At 39.1% G+C, this 20,911-nt stretch overlaps 1 protein-coding gene across 2 annotated transcripts in view; it reads right to left on the bottom strand.

Moving 5' to 3' along the window:
* The window catches only part of TMEM178B (transmembrane protein 178B), a 163,659-nt gene that overhangs the window by 89,217 nt on the left and 53,531 nt on the right, over positions 1-20,911 (bottom strand). The window contains exon 2 of one of the 2 annotated variants that reach the window (XM_039361749.1): positions 13,081-13,194. In XM_039361749.1, coding sequence (XP_039217683.1) covers positions 13,081-13,194 — 114 coding nt within the window. Of the gene's footprint in view, positions 1-12,834; positions 13,195-20,911 lie in introns of those variants that run through there. The other variant, XM_039361737.1, reaches the window with a different exon arrangement.

The following is a 20,911-nucleotide window of genomic DNA, read 5'->3' on the forward strand; positions in this document are numbered from 1 at the left end:
TCTTCCTTTAAAAAACTTGATAGGAAGATTTGCTCCTGATGTCGTCCTTTGGGGTTTAATGGAAGTGTGGATACTAGGGAAACTAGAGCCTGTAGGAGAAATGATTCTGCAGAGAAGACAAGAATGTTCATATATGTAATCTTAGCCACTTACTACTTAAATAATGTCTCTCACAAGAATGTAATGGGATTTTCTGGACCTGGGAATGAAAATTGACATTTCCGAAGTACTGCGGGAAAATAAAGCAGTTGGATCTTTGGGGACATCAAATAAGAAATTGTATCCCCTTTATTAAAGTAAGACTCAGTCAGAAAGATCAAGGGGAGAAGGGAGGCCACACTTTAAGATACAGTATTCTTGCATAAAGTAGGGATATGTATATCCAGTTTCCAAGATTCTGTAACCAAACTCCTTTTCTTTGCAATAAACCTGTCTATTCTGAATCCATGAGCTTCTTTATTTCCTGGTTGGGAGCCAATGAGAGTGGTTGATAGTAGTATTAGGAAAATTTATTTTTCCTTGAAATAATTTTTTTAAAATGTTCATCGATATGAATAAAAACTGATGGAAAAAATGCAGGAGAATTTCTCTGTCTGCAATAGAATTATTGTATAGTGAAAATTACTTTTAATAGCAGGGGAGGTAATTCCATGCCTGGAAGTGTTACATGTGGTCCCAGATCATTCACTCATGGATACACAGCATAGGGACACACAGATCTCACAGCCTGGTCAGGAAATAATTAGGAGCATATGGAAATCACTTTCAACCAAACATTGAGGTACCTCAGATTCTGATGGAATTTATGGAGACCCAAAGTATTCAACAAAACTTTCCGAATTATAATCTCTCACATAGTCATACATTCATCCCCATTTAGCCATGTCCTTCACAACTGGGCTACTAGGAAAGGCAGCAACCAAATCCTCAAAAAATGGGTGGGCTTCTGGATCCTTTCTGTTCCCCAAAGACCTTGCCTTGATTCACAAATCCGGTAGTTGTCAGCAGGAAGAAGGGGGTAGGGTCATTCCCCTTCTTTGTCTAGTTTTTGGTTTTCTTAAGGACTTGGTTTTTCTTAAGGACTTGATTCCTTCTAATCTACCTCCCAAAGGGATCTTTTTGACAAGATTTCTGGGTTTTGTCCTCTCTGTCCTCTAGTTTCACCTTCTTACACAGATCAATCTCATGTTCTCCCAGAAATAACTTAGATAATGACAAACTCATTGAGAGCCTTTAATTATACAAACAGCACCATCAATGCTCAAAAATAAAAATAGAGGACTAGGATCAACAGATACAAAAAACTCAAAGATCCAGCATCTTTCATACACATTGAGAGAAACTTAATAGGAGTAATTTGTGCTACCTAGTTACCTCAATCTTTATTCTGAAGATGTTTAACCCACTTTTCATTAAAATTGCTCCCAAAATGAGTTACATTGAAAGTGCAGGGCTCCTGGTCTTCTTCTGCATTTGATCAAGGTCCTGATTGGAATCCTGAATTTGAGCACTCTACAATACTATATTTTCTTGAACATCTTCTTATTCAAAGCTAAAGAGCACAGAATGAAAGTAAAGTACAAATAATTCATCTACCCATTTCTGAAAGGCAGATTAAAGCAAGTGTCTCAAGCCTTCCCCACAAACCTAGATTTAGCAGGATTTTTGTTTGCTTTTAGGGGTATGTTCTGTTGATTCTCTTTTTGAAGAACACTGGGCAACTGTGGAAGAGAATCTGGTGTCTTAATCTGGAATTACAGTACAGTACATACAGAACAGTACATACAATCCTAAAGATCCCAGATTTTGGCAAAACTTAACAACCATCATATGCATGCAAAAGCATTAAAAGATAGAGGAAATAACTGCCAGTTTTCTACTTTTGAAAGTGAAATATGAAACAATAAGACAGCCTTAATTATTATGAATTATCATTTATATTTTAACAGAACATCTCCTGGATTAGCCTGAAGCCTAATGGTAAAATAACTTTCCATCTATTGTCTAAATTATTAAAAATATCATCGAACAGTTCCTTAATTGCAAATACTATTCCTTAATACTATTTTTCATACAAGCGTTTTCTTGTTATTTATAATGGATAAAGCTATTAAATGTGTAGGTGATATCTTACATGATGAAACAGACATTTGCTGTTTCCCCCCCCACACACACACACACACATTTCTTCATTCCCAATCTATATTTCCCTTGAGTATTTCCACATTCTACTCATGTGACTGTATGTCAAAATGACCTTGGGAGACAGAAGGAAGACCTACAGCCTAATAAGCGGCATCACAACCCTCAGGTGGAGGAAAATCATGGGAAACATTTCAGAAGGAGTCTCCCTATTTTTTCAGAGACTAAAAAGAGAGATGAGGAGAAATACTTTCAGTCTTTCAAGATTCCTGATTATACTTCTTATCTGGATGACCTTGAAAGGCTAATAACTAACTTTTCCTCCTAATAACAGAATAACAAACTTTGAAGGGACCTTGGATGTCTTCTAGTTCAACCCCTTCTCAAGCAGGACAACCTATACCATTCCAGACAAATGGCTGTCCAATATCTTCTTAAATGTCTTCAGTGATGGAGCATCCACAACTTCTGAAGGCAAGCCATTTCACTGGTTATTTGTTCTCACTGTTAGGAAATTGCTCCTTAGTTCTAAGTCGGTTCTCTCCTTGATTAGTTTCCATCCATTGTTTCTTGTCTTGCCTTCTGGTGCTTTGGAAAATAGGTTGACCCCCTCTTCTTTGTGGCAGCCCCTCAAATATTGGAATAGTGCTATCACATCACCCTTAGTCCTTCTTTTCATAGACTAGACATATCCAATTCCTGCAACAGTTCCTCATATGTTTTAGCCTCCATCTCCCTAATCATCTTTGTTTTTCTTTTCTTCACTCTTTCAGTATCAACATCTTTTTATAATATGGTGACAAAAACTGGATGCAGTATTCTAAATATAGTTTTACTAAAGCTTAATAAAACACTACTACTATTTCACATGATCTTGATTCTATCCCTCTGTTAATGCAATCTAGGACTGCATTGCCTTTTCTGGCTGCTGCCACACACTGATGACTCCTTCTTGATCCTGCTATTTCTGTGTTATCACCCAATTCTCTTGAGAGTCCACCTCCCCCCCCCCCGGCCAGACAGCTAGGAACTCTCTCCGTCAATAGGAAAATATGAAAAATCAGCAAGTAGCCAAGTTTCATCTCCATCCTTGACCTTCATCTCTCATCACATTTGCTGTCTACAGTGAAGAACAAAACAGAAAAATAAGGAAATCGCTAGCTCCATTCATGGGACCACTCAGAACCTATAGCTACATCAAAATGCCGAGGCATAAGCAGTAACAGGCATCTCTCAATGGGTCCATTTGTTACCACTCTACATGAGCTGCATTGGTTAATTTCCAAGTACAACTCAAGGTGCTGGCCTTATATGGCATAGGATTGGAGAGTAATTGTCTCCAATCATTTATGTCCAGCCAGTACATTCTAACAGAGAGGGCACAATCCATGTCACCTCAATTAACCATGGACATCTTGTGGGACCTAGGAAGTGTGCCTACTCTGTGGCAGCCCCCATTCTCTCAACAGCATCCCTCCCAAGAAAAGGACAGCATCCTCTCCCCTAAGGAATTGGAAAATATTGAAAAACCAACCATGGTCCCAGCGTAGGCTTGCTGTTTATGATTTGCTTAAGGCCTCTGTTTTCCTTTTTTGCTTTTGCTATTTATCAGATTGTTTTAGTCTAGGCTGCCTGATTCTATGCTTGTAGTTGTCTTTATGGTTTTTTTTTAGTTTTGTACGCTGCCCAAAATCCACTGGAGTTGAGCAGCCAATAAATTTAAATAAATAATAACACCATTCACCCTTATCATTTGATGCAGTCATTCATCATCATTATATCCTGTGCTAAGCATATTGGGCTACAAGCATACTCCATAATTTTCAGTCCACAGTTACAGTTTCTGCATCCTTCCATTTAAGGTTGCTGTTTTTCTTCGGCCTTCCTCTTTTTTTCCAACTATCTGATGGTATTAAAATGATTGTGATTTTTTGCTGGATGTTGCACTCATGCAGAGTATATGTCCAGCTAAGTGCATTTTTGTTCTGTCACTATCTCAAAGAGTCTTTATTTTTTTGTAGATTTTCCTTGTTTGTGACAAGGTCCTAATATGAGATACAAAGAATTGTTCTGAGACAACATTGTTGGCAGACGTTGATCTAATGAATAATTCTTGTTGTAGATTTCCAGGTGCAGTCATTAATCTCTAATAATTTGCTCATAGAATTATTGCAGCAATAGCCTCACAAGACTTTACACAGGCAAAAGTAGATTCTCTACTATTAAGATTCAGTTCCTTTTCTATAACAAGAAAAAACTCCTCCCACCCATCATCTTTGAAAAAGAAAGGAAAGCTTCTAGGTCAAATCAACAAATCAAAATTATTTTCTCTCATGTCTGATAATGTTCAGTCCTATTTGGTAAAATACAGGGGGAAAAGCACAAAATCAGCAGAAGAAAAAGGTCTGAAGTGGAAGCATTTATTTCTCTCTGCTTCGGGTTTGGGGGAACTACATATACCAAGCAGGAACTCTTTGATGATTTGGGTAACAAGCAGCCTGTCCATCAGGCTCTACTGATTTCTGCCGCTGGGCGGAAGTGGTAGGGAATCCACATTTACTAAGGCAGGACTGTTAAATGAGCACATATGGAACATACGGATAGTCCTTGACTTACAAACGGTCACTTAGCGACTGTTCAATATTATGATGGACCCTCCCAACCCCTATTTACAATGCAATTCCAAAATTCTGGTGGCCAGCTCCCCCTCCCACATTTGTGCAACCACATTTTGACTGCTCAGCAACTGGCCCGAACTGCTGTTTGCAGTGCTCCCATGGCCATAAATCCGATTTATGACATTTTTTGCCAGAAACTGGCATTTTCTTCTGACCTGTGGCAAAAATCACCCATAAGGACCGTGGCATTCACATAATGACTGCTGCAAAAGAAAGATTGTAAAATTATGCAATGTCCTGCTTTGTAACCATCGGGGATTTACGACCTTAATTGCCAGGCTCAGTTATGGTGCTAAGTCGAGGACTACCTGTATTGCCTTTGAACTTCCCTTTACATTTCTATCGCATCCCTTTCTTTCTGTTTCATTTTTCAGAGTTCAGAGCATTTTATCCTGACATAAACAACTGAATGTAATAGAAAAAATACTTTTACAAGCTGCACATATAGCCTCTAGTTGGACAGAGAAGAAAAGGGGCAGATAGAAGGCATGGTCCATCAATATTGCAGGCCGTTTCAACACAACTGGGACCCGCCCCCCATTAACAACTTAGCACAAATTGCAGATTACTTTTCTTAGGAATCAATGAAGTAATTTGCTTGGAAACCTAGTTAAATCCTAAATACATAAAGCTGCCCCCATCCCTGTAAACCAACACTCGGGGTACACTTATCTTGCTGAATTTCCCAGCAGCTGCATTTGCGAAATATGATTGCTTATTAGCCAATATATCAGTCATTTCCCTTCTCCATTCCCAGTGCATTATGATGTCCAATTTTGTCTGATTAGGGAGTCATTTAAATTCCTGGGAGAGAAAAAGAGACCAAGCAATCTACAGCAATGTTTGTCTTAAGACAGGCTGCCAAGGCAAACTCATAGCAAAAAACCTCCCAGGATTATTCAACATGGTGTTGGAGTTTCATCAGGATAATGGCAAACATATATATAAAAATTAAGAAGCAACAGCATCTTATGGGAACTCCCATACAATGGTTGACATAATGGGTGGGTTGGTAGATGGATTTATGTATGCATACTTAACAGAATAACAGTTGGAAGGGACCTTGAAGGTCTTCTAGTCCAACCCCCTGCTCATGCAGGAAACCCTATACCATTTCAGATAAATGGTTGTCCAATCTCTTCTTAAAAACCTCCAATGTTGGAGCACCCACAACTTCTGAAGAGAAGTCACTGATTAATTGTTCTAACTATCAGAACCTCCTTAGTTCTAGGTTGGATATCTCTTTGATTAATTTCCTTGTACACGTTCAAGTCAGTGTTGACTCCTAGCAATTGCCTGGACTAATCCTGCAATTTTCTTGGCAAAATTTTTGGAAGTGGTTTGCTAAGGGAAGACTAGAAGCCACTGTCTCATGGTTTCTAGCCTGCTGCCTTAACCACTATACCAGAATGCCTGCCTACAATAGGTGTGATCAATCACAAAACCTTATATACAAAAAGACATGGAAATTATTTAGCAGCAATGCACCATCTTCTTTTCTTATAATTTCTTTGCCTTTGCACCTACCCATGACACAACATGGGTCAGCAACAAGAACAGCAAAATTTCATACCAGTATAGTTTTTTGCTGACCCACAGATGAGTAGATAATGCTATAACTTGATAATGAGGAAAAATTCTCACATTGACTATATATAAACCACAGTTCACTTTTCAAGGATTATTAGTCAAAACTCCCTTTGTTATACTTGAAAGTTACTATATTAGCTGACAAGGAACATGCTCTAATTAAAAATAGAACGAAGGGAGCTCATTTATATTTTAAGACTCTGAGCTGGTTAGCTGTTTATAAAATCAATATAAATCTACCCCCATTCTCAAAGTCCTTCCATCTTCATGTGGCTAGGAAAAAGTTCATACTGAGGAAAGGTTACCTTCCTTCTCTCAGGCCCCAGCAACCTGACCCCTAATAAGTATAGAAATGATAGGAACAATTAATCCCTTCCTAACTCTGGCTGAAACAATCTTTCTCACACTTGCTATAGGCAGAAAACAAACAGGATTGTGGTGAAGAGAAGCTCTGATGCAGACATCTAACTCTTCATGCATCATGGCACGTTCACACAAATGACACAAACTCAGTTGTTTCATCAAACTGCTACAAGTTATATAATTGTATATTTATGTGTATGTATTTTAACCCATAGGGTGTGGCTGCTACATTATTATTTATCTCCTTTATTATTTTTTACTTTCTCCCCTATTATTGGATGTACACTCTAGTATTGTTATTATATTCTGTTGTTTTCCAAGTATACTGAGCGTTTCTGTACCTGAGACAAATTCCTTGTGTGTCTAACCACACTTGGCCAAATAAATAAAGTATCTACATATAATTCACATTATGATGTCATGACATGCTCCTCCCATTTGTTTCAACATTTTCCACCAAACTGATAGCTATAAAGATCTTTAAAGATCTTTCTCAAACTAAAGCTCTCTAGATGTGCTGAAGGAAATCTTCGACATTCATAATCAACATCCTAGCTGAAGAATGCTGGGAGTTGTAGCCCAACAGATGTAGAGAATACCAGTTAGGAAATGGCATAAAAATGTGATAACCCAAACTTTGAGCTCTTTCTCAAAGCCCTAGGATAATGGGAAACTGTTAACTTGAGAGATTTCTTTGCACCAGAACCATCCTGGTTTCCAAAATTAGCTGTTCTGGCATGGAGAGAAGTTATGGTTTGAGATCCTCCTATATGTCAAAAGTGTTTCAAAGTAGTAGAACTGTATATTTATATGGCTTAGATCAGTGGTTCTCAACCTTTCTAATGCCGTGACCCCATAATACAGTTCCCCATGTTGTGGTGACCCCCCAACCAATTATACATCACTGGGTGCCAGGGGCATGGTCAAAGAAAAGGGGGGAAAATGGCGGACAGCCTTGTTTGGCGACCCCCGTGAAATGGTTGTTCGACCCCAAATGGGGTCCCGACCCACAGGTTGAGAACCACTGGCTTAGATGGATTGGCATACCATCACATAGCACCTTTTTCAAATTGCACTCTACTGTTTGAATTTGTTTTATATCTAGATACCAGTTATTCTTCCTAAATGTGGCAAGAAATGGTATATGTTTTGGTCCAACACATTTAAGAGACACACAGTTGGGGAAGGATGCCTTTGGCCAAAGGCTACAAACATGCACCTAGCCAATTATGCTGCTAACAATTTACTCAGTTCTTGACAATCAGTTGCTCATAATGCCCTATAATGAAAGCAAAAATAATTAATAACACAATAATGTCAGCAATTCTACTGAAACTCCAACAATGCCTGCATGTCCAGATTTATAAATTTGCTTATACTGATAGATAAAGCAAACAATATTTTTCATTACTAAAACAAGACTTCACCCATTTCTGCTCCTCAAAATAAAGAAATCTTGAAGCAAAATCCCAAATATGTTTAAACATAGGACAGTACGCTCACAAGGGAATAATGTCTACTGAACACCAAGAATTTGTTCAAGGCCACAATTCACGCTTGCATTTCTAACCACATCTACTTGGGAACAAACTTTACACAATTCAATGGAATTTAGAATTTAATCACACAAGTACTGCCACAAGTGTCACGGGTGCTCATAGCCCCACACACGCAAGCACTCACGGCCCCACATATGCAAGCAATGGGTGTACATGCATGTGCATGCATGTATGCAGTCGCCCGCCCCACAAAACCATCCCTTCATTTCCCCCTCCCCCTGCTCCAGGCTGCCCACCCAGTTGGGGAACTCTGATGTGTAGGATTAAGTAATACACTAGCAAAACAGGATAACATAGAATCTCCAGCAAGAGAGGACAAAAACATCCAGGCACTAAGAAAAAAAATGACACTTTAAAGTACCGGGAAGGGGAAAAGTTACTTTATCACAATTTTCAATTTACCAAAATATTAGAAAGCAGGCACCGTTTCAGCTTTTGCATATCTAAAGTTTTAGATGCATTTTAACTTTGCTTATTTTCAAGGTGGTCTAGCTGAAAGAATCCGGAACAAATGAAATGCAAAAAGTAAATCAATGATGTGCATCAAGCCTATTTGTGAACTGTTTGGTGAGGAACTCTATTTGCAATGCAAAATATCAATTGAAGTTACATTTGCAATTATGCATAATCTCATTAAATGTTTTATTTACATTATCACTTATATACAATTAACTCATTTCTATGCTTAACAATTATCCTTTTAGTCAACTATTAACCCAAGGAACATACGCTCCCAAATTAATTTATATTTGTCTTTCGACTTTTTCTTACACTGGCAGCAAAACTCATGACTTTCCTGTGTCACACCACACTTCAAATTCAGGTAGCCCTCGAGTTACAACCACCATTCTGCCCAAAATTTCCACTGCTAAGCAAAGCAGTTGTTAAGTGAGTTTTGTTTGCTTTTACAATCGTTTCTGCCACAGTTGTTAAGCAAATCACTGCAGTTAAGTGAATCATGCAGTCATTAAGCAAGTCTGGCTTCTCCCGTTGACTTTGCCTGTTGGAAGCCAGCTGGGAAGGTTACAAAGGGTGATCACATGATCTCGGGACTGCCTGCTTCTCAGCTGCCAAACACCCAAATTTTGATCATGTGATCATGAGGATGCTACAATGGCTGTAAGTGTGAAAAACAGTCATAAGTCATTTTTTTCACTGCTGCTGTACTGCCAAATGATCACTAAATGAATGGTTGTAAGTTGAGAATTACCTGTAATAGAATTTAGAGTAATATAAAAAATCCAGAGTAACGTAAGACATTCCTCATTCATCTCCCTTGACCGCTACTGAAAAAAAGCTGCCAGGGATTAATACTGTTATGTCCTGAGCCTGTGCAAGCAGGCTTGGGGCATTGCAAACGGTTCCGGCAGGTGCAAGCTGCCCGGGACCAGACAGGCTGTCGCCAGTACTTGTGCGCATGCACAAGTACTGGCGCGCCAAAAGTTGCAGATTTACCCGGGGATGGCCTATATAAGAGGCCAGGAGTTTTGGGTGTTGTCGGCGTCTTCTAACTGTAAGCTGAACACATGAATAAAGAAGTTTCCTGAGAACTACAACTGCTTCTCGTGTCTTGCCATTTCGCGAAGGACTCAACAAATACCATGTTTTCATATGTGTTGAATGGTAGGGATATACCATTTCACTCATGTCCTTCTGCCATGAATTTGGCATATGGAATGTGGAACGGCCCTAGAGTCTAGACTAAGGATAGTCTAGAATTTCAGCCAGCAAGCATTTTTTAAGCAAACCAGTTTAATTTGCACTTCCTAGAGTAGACTAATACATGGGTAGGAACATAATTAACCTTTCATTTTAACATCTCTCCAAATGTTGTGACTCAGATCTTGGCTCAAGTTATATACGATGTTTGCATAAACTTGCACACAAGGATGTTTTGTTTCTTTGAATAAAATGCACTGAAATGCATTATCTAGGGCAAATTGTGCATTATTCTTTAATTTAATGTGCATTAAAATAAAGAAGGCATAGATTCATGTGGAAAAGGGATGGAAGGGAATTATAAATGAACATAGAGCAAACTGACACAGATGAAAATAATCTCATTCTCTTTACCCTAGAGGTATAGTAATATGTGCACATAAATCTACACATCATGGGAAGTCTTTATGCATACATGGGATGGTATGAGGCTTCCTGCCCTTGGCAAAGGGATGGACTAGAACTTCAAGCTCCATGAGTGCAGCTTCACATGGATGTCAACAAGTATTTGGTAAGGACTACTCACCTGTCTGGACCAATACAAAGCCCTTCCTTTCTGCATTTTAACAAATAAAGGGGAAAGGGTGAATCTTCTTATGATGATTGAAGAACATGACTAGGAAAGAACATCTTTTTTTTTTAAAAAAAAAAAAGGAGAAATTGGTCCTGTTTCCATATGCTTCCCTAGGTCACAGAGAGGGGTAAGTGTATTTTGTAACTCTCCAATCCCATAAACAACCTCTAATCCATGAGAGACAAATTTAACTCCCAATAGTTATGTGCAGTATGGGACTAAATTAACTCCCTTTGAGTTATTAACTCCTGCATATTGTGTAAACCAAGGATTTACTCAGGAGTTTGAAGATCCTCTTCATTCCCAAGAATGAGAAATAGTCCTAGAATCCAGATGAAAACAGGATCTCTCTAGGATTGCCAGCTAGAGGAATTTTCACCCTGCAGCCACATTGGGGGGGAGGGCAAAAGGAAAAGGGTTCTAAGATCCCCACAAAGGGGAAAAAGCCCAGAGCCTTCCAGCCCCCTTTACAGTGAATGGAAGGGCTAAACAAATGGCTGCCATATAACTGCCCATTCATCATAAACAAGTATGACTGGGTCGTGAGAATGCAGCTATTGAATATGATATTCATAAACTCACCTAAAATGTAATTTAAATTAAAAGAATTATCCCTATTCGTGATCCACCTTTCTCTAAGGATGAACAGAAATACTCTATGTTAATATAACACAGACATTTGGAATAGAGTATATAGCATCCATAGCACCTACAAAAGGAAAAGAACTTAAGTGTGTTATTAATTATTTATTGGAGAAAACAACAAGCTACAAAATGGATGCAAGATGCAATCTGAGAGAACTATTTCCATCTTGAAGCGAATCTACAAAAGAATAATTCAGTTTACTGTAAACTGTTTGTTTTATGCAAGAGAGACCACAGATGGTTTATAAAACATGTAACTCAGTCTTATACAACTTGGTCCCCTACTTAATCCGAAGCAAATAAGGGCAGGGGGGCTAATGTCCTGCAACCCCAAATTGTCCCAAACCTGAGCCAGACCTCCGCTTAGAATGGGGAGCATAATAGTGGAATAACATTAGCTAAGCAGTAAAAGTAGACTTTTGAGATCTTTCAGCATGAATTTCCAGCCTCCCTAAAATGTATTTGGAGCCCTTATTTTATACCCAATTTCCCTATTAAGGTGTTTCATGTGAAAACTATCCCTATGTTTTATTCTCTTCCTTTTAAAAAGATCAATGGGTGTTATATTCATTTTCTCAAACAATTGTAGGCCAATTTTCTCTAGTCTGAGTACCCTCCCTATATTTGGAAGTCAACTCCCAAGATTCTCCAGCCAGCTGAAAATTTTGGCAGTTAAATTCCACACACTTGGAGGTTATCCAGCCTGAGGAAAGCTGCTGTAAACAGTTCCTCCAGTTTTTATGTGTTTATCTTTTCCCATGACTTTCTGCTTATCCAAGGTCATTTGGTGTTCCTTGACATCATTCAAATTTAATTAAGAAACCATATCAGTAACTCTCTTTTAAAAGTTTCTGCTTAAAGACCCAAGAAATCCATTATTATGCACAGAAATGAGAAAGAACTATTACAACTTTGCCACCACAGGGACATGAGCAAATGGGTATCTTGCCTCTGAATATCCATTTTCCTTTTCTTTTTTCCCCACCCACATTTTCCCACAAGTCCAGTGTCAGCCATCTGCCTCAAGGCAACTGTTTCCCTATCAATTATGATTGCTTCAGAGACTGTTCAGTCCACTGGCTATAGTGAAGATCAGCCAGAGTCCTGGTAGTCTTCTATGTACTACCCACGGCAAAAAGAAGGGAAATTTTGGATTGAGTGTGGGGCAAAGTTTCAGATGAAAGAAGGAAGGACTTCATAAGCACAAGCCAGAGAAATCAGGGTGATGTTCTGACTCTTGAGGTCAATTATAAACCTACCTAGACAATCATAGCCAAACCCTTCACCAGTATGTATCAGAAAAAGAAAAGGGAAGAAAAATGAAACTATTTCTTCAATCCACACAACTCTACAATTTCTGCCATACAACAAGACATCAAAAGACCAGTTTCATGTAATCTATATACAGATCAGACTATCTGGAAGATCATGTTTCCATGCTAAAAGTGGATCTGCCCATGGCAACTTCAGCAAATTGAAGGCTGCATAGCTAACTCTGAAGGTTCCCTCTCATGCACCAAGAGGAATTTGGTTGTAAAATTTACCATACCATCACAAATACAAAGCAGTGAAAATGCTAAACAAATGACAGAACCAGAAGTATGCATATCATCATGCAACATGACACTTATAACTTAACAGGACTGAACATATCATTATACTTGGTTGCAATGTTTCTAGCACAGGCACAAAATCAGCAGAGTTGTTCAGAAGTGAAAGGAAATGTGGGTTTTTCCATATTTTTCCAACCTGCACAATTTGAAATCAATATTCCATACTGGGAGGAGAAGGAAAGAGGTGAGAGACTTACGTAAAGCATGCCATTCATCTTGACGGATGGTCTTAGTAATGTTGTAGGTTAGATTCTTGGGAATGGTTGCTGAGGAGTAGTGGTACTTGATGTATGAACATTGGTCAATGGCTCCTGCAAAAACAAATTATGGAAAACATAATATGACTGATGCCACAATAATTCTATTTTGTTAAATGAAGTGTTACATCAGATCAGTATGAAGCATTATTAAGGATATTGCAAACAGTTTACTTGGATACAAAATGGGCAAGAGATCTATCTGAATATTCTGTCTTTCACTACACAAATCTTTTACAGCCTCATATTTTTATTAAATCCCCAAGTTGTCTCCATTGATTGCCAGAGTTGATTCAGTTAATTTGGCTGGAGAGATGGGTGCCCTCTTCCTTTCTTACTGCTTTATGTATGTCCCTCCCAAAGCTGCAGCTCAGTGGACGAGGATGGCTGTCCCAGTTAGAAAGATATACTGTTCTTCAGGGAAAGGTATACTGCTAGAACCTCCATACAAGATCATTCCTCAAGTAATTTATTATAAGGGAATTTTTCCCATTGGGTTCTTTCATTGGCAATGCTGCCATCACCATTAAGAAGGAATACACCCTTGACCTGGACACCATCAAAGTTGACACCAGCCAGAACATACAAAAACTCAAAAGAAGTGGTGTAAGATTGGAAGATGTAGAGAAACTTGACTCATAGAATTGCCAAGAGTTGGACATGACTGAATGGATAACATCATCATCATATTTTTTGACAAAGTTCTGTGAATTTATCCTTCCCTTAGAGAAATGTGGAGACATCATCCACCCAATTTCCTCTTTGATGGAGAAATTTCTATCCACCATTAATATTAACAAATATATCTATTAAACAGTGCTGGTGGTCCTCAAACTACAGAAGACACAAAGGTCCTGATGCCAATGATAGGATAGGATAGGATAGGATAGGATAGGATAGGATAGGATAGGATAGGATAGGATAGGATAGGATAGGACAGGACAGGACAGAACAGAATAGAAAGGTAGAATAAGGCTTGACAGATACAGGCAAATTAAGAGAGACGGCTCAGACAGAAACTTTTTGATGTCATGAAAATGTAGCTTCTTGCCTTACTAATATAATTTTTAACCACAGGCAAATGAAGTGAATCCTTAAGTAAATAAAAAGTAAATTCCTAGATCCATTTGTATACAAATCAAAATCATCCTTATGATTAATAAATAAATGCTACCTAATCGGATTACATCCCTAAATAGATTTTCATTATTTCCTCATTTTGCACAGACAGGACTGAGACTGAGAAACTGTAGTTTTTGCTAATGATTCCCAAACTGCCCTTTTAGCTATAGATTGCTTCCGTCCAATTTTCACTCCTGGAATTTTAGTCCTTGTCTCTGGAGTAGAAATCTTTTCAACTGCTATTTCTCCTTAATCTTCTTCTGCCCGAGGTAAACATACTTCTAGATTTCCTCCTGGGATCTGAGATTTGGTTACCAGACCTCATTGTTGTTGTTTTTCTCTAAATATACTCTAGATTGCCAGTGATCTCTCTAAAAGACCCATAACTGAATATACCAAGTGTAGAAGAGAAGCAAATTATCATTGCAGAACTCAAGGGTCCATAGCTACAATCTCAAATTTTGAAACTGGCAATGAGATCCTTCCCATGGCTGTTACATGGGGCAGAGTAGCGTTTTCACAAAATCTTTGCCACAGCAGGCATTGCACATCATGAAATATTACCACCACAGCTGGGCTACAAAACCATGGATGATTTAACTAGCTGGCAACAAAGGGGTAAAGAAAACAGTGTTCCTTTCATCTAGTGATCATCTGCAGCTCAGATATAACCTAAGAAATATCCCTTAACAAGAAAGCAAATTATCCTAAGCCCCAACCCAACCTCATATTCAAGATACTTTTTATTATCCCAATTGACTCACTTTCTCCATTTCTCTCTCTAGTACAGTGGTTCTCAACCTTTTTAATGCCGCGACCCCCAACCAGTCGTAAGTCGAGGACTACTCAACCAGTCGTAAGTTGAGGACTACTCAACTGGTGCAGCACCGTTTGCAGAATGGGACTTTTGGTGGGCTCAGCAGGGCAGAGACAGCCTGGACACTTCCTATTGGCTTTTGAAAGCCAATAGAATTAGACTCTATTCAAGAGAGTCTATTCTATTGGCTTTCAACAGCCAATAGAACAGTGGTTCTCAACCTTTCTAATGCCGTGACCCCATAATACAGTTCCCCATGTTGTGGTGACCCCCAAGTAGGTGTGGCCACCAATAAGAGGGAGTAGGACAGCTAGGGAAAAGGGAATAAAATGGTGGACAGCATGGTTTGGCGACCCCCATGAAATGGTCGTTCGACCCCAAATGGGGTCCCGACCCACAGGTTGAGAACCATTGCAATAGAATAAAAGGGAGTAGCACAGCTAAGGAAAAGGGGAAAAAAATGGCGGACTGCGTTGTTTGGCGACCCCCGTGAAATGGTCGTTCGACCCCAAATGGGGTCCCGACCCACAGGTTGAGAACCGCTGCTCTAGTACAATTGACAGATCTACCCTATTTGGACTGTAGAAATCCAGATAGCCACTAGCTACTCAGTATCACTTTGCTGCTCTTTTGTGATCCTTTGTATTATATCTGCAACACAGATATAATAGCTAATAACTGGGCACACTTTCAAACAAAACACTGGATTATAGTCACCCATCATTTTTATTTCCTAGATAACAATATCCATGAGGACATTATGAGATTTAGGGCATTTTTGGGGACAAAATGTTTTTATTTACTTGTTTATTGCACTTGAATACAGCTCAGTGCCAAGAGTTTCAGTGGTTTACAAACTAACATTTAAAACATCCATCCACAGTTCAATGGGAAATGCAGAATTAAAACATCCACAGTAAATATAACAATAATTTAAACTTAAACTTAATTTCAGTAATTTGGTGGAGACACTCATGCTTTGTTTGACCACATGCTGGTTTTCTTTTTAAAATTAAAGAATCTATTAAAATCAAAATCATACATTTGATGAATGTATGCTGGTAGCAAGGTACATCACCTGAATTTTCTGAACATGATTCTGTAAGTGATCTTGGCATATGATATTTGATTCATCATGATTTTATTTTTCACCATTTCTCTTTATCCAACAATTTTTAGAGAACTGTTAGGTCCTAAAACAGCACTTGGCATGAATGCACCAGAAATATCGGAGGATGAGTCAAGCATTTTGCAACTAAATTACTAGTTACTAACAACATAGGCGGGTTCACAACTTCCCAAGTTACCAGAGGTGTTCATTGTTTGCTTTCCTTGCATGCTCCTAACATTCTGCCTTTGACAGCAATTAGATTAGAGAAAGGCAAATATTATAGGGGGAAAGCACAATATTTACATAGGCGCCCGTCTGCCCTGACAGCATGGTGGGCTCTGTTCTGTGCCTTTACCATCTGGGCACCAAATGCACATCCAGAATGAAAGTTTACAACTAAGAACTGTACTTAAAATGCAACACTGAAATGATCTTTCCTCTTTCCCCCACCCTACTCTAGAACATGCTGACATATTTTATGCCAAGGATGTGCAAGCTTTAAGGGGAATAAAAACCACACTTGGCTTTGAGGAATATGTTGGGCTCAATCCGAAAAGGAGGTCGGGTCAGGAGATAAATAGATGGGACTAGAACAGATGGTCATTAATGTGTTTATTCTTTATGCATTTAATGACTATTCTTCCAACAGAATTACACTTAAGGTTAACCATCTCTTAAAATGTGGGAAGAGAGTGAAAAGAATACAAATTACAGATTTCTTCTTTGCAAAGGATAGAAGACAGGAATAGCCTCATATATTATTGTAGAAAGAATTTATCCTCATCTTCATGTAGGTGCTTTACCTTACCAAACAAGATCCTGGTCACTCTTTGTTTAAATCAGAGACTCAATGATGTTCTGTTGTATCACATGTCATAACTGGAAAGTATAAGGGGACCCTTTAAAAGATTAAGCATCAACAGTCCAAGAAGCCAACAGTTTTTGCACTATGCATGTACAAATATTGATTACAAGAAAATGAGCCAACGGGTAGGAACTGCAGGAAATGGGTTTTTGTCATATGTCAGAAGAATTGATCTCATATTAAGAGCCAGAGGATGGTGGAACAAATCAGAAAATGTTAGGTTCTCCTTCATTAGAACTAGTTAAATGGAGGTTGAATGCCCATCTGTCAGGAAAGTGTTTTTACAACCTATGTTGTAGATTCTACACGGTGCTATATTTGGCCTAAAATAGCCTTTTCCCAATCCAAATGGACTACAGATGTGCTAGGATTAAAACTCACAGGGCTTCAGAGCAGCATAGTTTTTTGCCATACTGCCTGGAACATCCAAGAGCTACTATACAATACAACACATCTGGAGGACACAAAGTTGGAGGACCAGATGATCCCCAAACTTCCAGCTATAAAAATCTATGAACCTCAAAGCCAAAAAGGCTTTTAAAAAAAGCCTGTGGTTCTTCCTCTGTTCCCTTTCAATTCCTTAACTCCCCACTATAATATAGTATAAATGAAAGTAATTGTATATAGTGTATAAAACCTGGGACACAATAACTATTTTTAAGTGTCCAGATGAAGCTATTAACAGGCAATAATTAATTGCACTGTTTTTCCTTGTTCTTGCTTTGATTTATTACTAATACAGTTACTGTATTCATCACTTACCAACTAGTCAAAGTTACAACAGACACCCCCCACCCCCCAAAAAAACTAGTTATGACCTGGTTTTGAAATTACAATAGCTGCACACAAACACACACACACAGTCACATGACTGCATTTTGGGCATTCAGCTCACCTTGTGGTTGTTTGTGGCATCTTGTGATTATCGACTGTGATTTGTGACATTCTTTGCCAGTTTCTGGAATTTAATTCCAGTTTCCAGCAAAAAAATGCCTGTGGGGAAAATGAATTCACTTAACAACCATGGTGTTTGCTTCACAATTGTAGTGCTTGCTTAACAACTGCTGCAAAAATGTCAAAAAAAATCAGGTCCAGTCATGTGATGCTGTCAAGTAGGTAACTAGGTGTGGCTCAGCGCGAACGAAGAGACAGAGTCTAGATCAGTGATGGCGAACCTTTTAGAGACCGAGTGCCCCAAAACTGCCCCCCTGTCCCCGCTCCGCCCTGCCCACTGGACCACCCATCTCCACAGCCCGCCACAGATCACCCAGGCAGCCCAGCAGCGCCATGGTGGCCATGCCCTCCACCCATGCCCCGCAGCATCATCTGTGTGCAATGGGGCGCAAGGGCGGAGTCTTGCCCCACTGCCCGGCTACCATGTCCTTGGCTACGTTGCTTCATATGGGCTGCACCCAGGGGTAACTCTTCTCCAGGGGGGCTGCAGATGAGGTCGGCCATGGGAAGAGGCGGGGCTGGAGCGACAGTGTGTGTACCCACAGAGAGGGCTCCGAGTGCCACCTCTGACACTTGCGCCATAGGTTCGCCACCACTGCCCTAGATCCCCTCTCTAAATAACAGATTTATTTGGTACTAGACAATGGTGGGTCCTCCTCCATTAGACTGGAAGAACCCTGAATGCAATTCCAAACAAGTATATATGTTTTGTTAGTGACATTGCAGGAATACGACCATGCTAGGTAAGATACAGAAGTTACAAACATACTTATGCACACACCCACTTGTTTTTCAGCCTTGCTGGTGAGTTCTTATCAGAATCTCCAGGTCTCTTAAGGCTTGGATTTCATTTTCATCATTTTGATACAAGAACCTCCTGACCAACTATCAGAATTGTCAGAATCTTGATTAGCAATGCCTCGGATTACAACTGCAAAGACTAATAACCATAATTCCTCATTCAATTATGGTTGTAAGTCAAGGGCTACCTGTACACTTTTTGACCTGATTTAATAAATATTAAAATGTAACAAATCTCACTCTGTAGCTTCTTTGGAAGTATGTGAGAATATCCTGTGTTGTGAACTCTACTGCTTTGTTTCTTATGCTGTTGTTTCAATTCTTTATGTGACTAACTGCAATGTGCCAGCTGCGACAGGCACTCTGGTTCTTAACTGTAGTGGTTGTTCTCTTACAAGGTTTGCCCTTAAGAGTCAATTAGAATCAGTCATTCAACCTCAAGATGCATAGTTCATACCTAACTCTCACTGGCAAATGTTTTAAAACTATTATTCTTTGGAACCAGATTGAATTCAGCAAATCAGACTACCTGACAAAAAAAAAAAAATCAGCAACCACACCTTACTTTCCCCCACAAACCCTCCACCCCTACAAATCATCTTAAGAAACAGTGACAATATCAGCAATACAACAAGATCTGAACTTGTCCCCCAACTCCCAGGCTGTTTCTTTTGTGAAAGGAGTTAACAAAAGTTTATTTGTGACAAAGTCTCAAACAGAGTCTTGGAGAGGAGGTCAAAATCAGAAGGAGGAGACCTCCTTTGAACAGGGTTCTGATGGCGCCCAACATATGTACAAAAGGAGCAAGGCTTCCATTGCAACACTCCATCACAATCTTGCCAACTGTGCCTCCTTTCCTCAACTCCTGCAAACATTGCTGAGTCGGTAGTATCATCTCCAGTATGTTTTAAGTTACAACATTTGAGTTTAAATTATACAAATTTGTCTAAAATATTTTGGGATGCATTTTATTTTTGCAATTCATACTCCTATAGCATTATCTCCTAAAACAGGGGTTCTCAACCTTGGCAACTTTAAGACTTGTGGACTTCAACTCCCAGAATTCCTCAGCCAGCTTTGCTGGCTGAGGAATTCTGGGAATTGAAGTTCACAAGTCTTAAAGTTGCCAAGGTTGAGAACCCCTGTCCTAAAATGAGCATAAAGTATGCAGATAAAGCTAGGACCCATACCATAAATTTGAGAAGACATGTGATCCAAATGATTAATTTGCTCCATTTAGTGGATTTATGTGAAACATGTGAATCAGTTGATCATAATTAGTGGTCAACTAATGCTATGGAGATAGAAAATTCTGCCCCTTCCTCCCACACTCTCCAATCACATCAGTTCCCCCCTTGGCAAAATCAGACCTTGACGTTATCCAGATGTTTTGGATCAATGCCCATTATTCCTAGTCTTCATAACCAAAGGAATAAGTTATTCTGCTTTCTGAACAGAGAAAGTGTCAGGTATCAGAAATCAGAAAATCCCGGCAGTTCAAATGAATATAAGAGTTTATTGCAAGCTTAAGCTTTCTACCAGAATCTGAACTACTAACAGTCGAAGTAAATTGGCAGTAGATAAGAGTAGAAAGAATTCAAGGTGGGCCGGATTTAGATCTCTTGTGGGAGTGAAGGGACTCGAGACTGATGATGCGTTTGTTCCTTCCCTCAGGCTCAGCCTGGTTATCTCCTACAGAAAGGGTTTGAAAAATATCTTATTTCTAGATATGCATAAGATTCCTTTCTTATCTCCTGCTTTTATTAATCTTGCTAATAGCCTGAAGATTGCTAGAATATGCTTAAACAGTTTTCCAATGTGGAACATATCTACCTTTTGTGGCTTTTCTATTATTTTAAACAATAATTTGTATTTGTTTTGTAAATCACCCAGAGTCTCCTGAACTGAATCAGCATATAAACTGGAGTAAATAAATAAATCCTAATACTAACCATTGTTTTTGTATTGTTCTCAACCCTCCTTCAATAATTAACTGGGTTAACAAATTACCTCCGAAATACCATAGCCAAATGGCCACCTTTCATCCTATCATCAGCCATAATCATTCCCAATCATTGTTTCTTTTTCCTAGGATTTGCTT

The sequence above is a fragment of the Crotalus tigris genome, unplaced genomic scaffold, assembly GCF_016545835.1.
Source record: "Crotalus tigris isolate CLP2741 ecotype Arizona unplaced genomic scaffold, ASM1654583v1 scf7180000017588.1960692, whole genome shotgun sequence".
NCBI classification, from domain to species: Eukaryota; Metazoa; Chordata; class Lepidosauria; order Squamata; family Viperidae; genus Crotalus; species Crotalus tigris.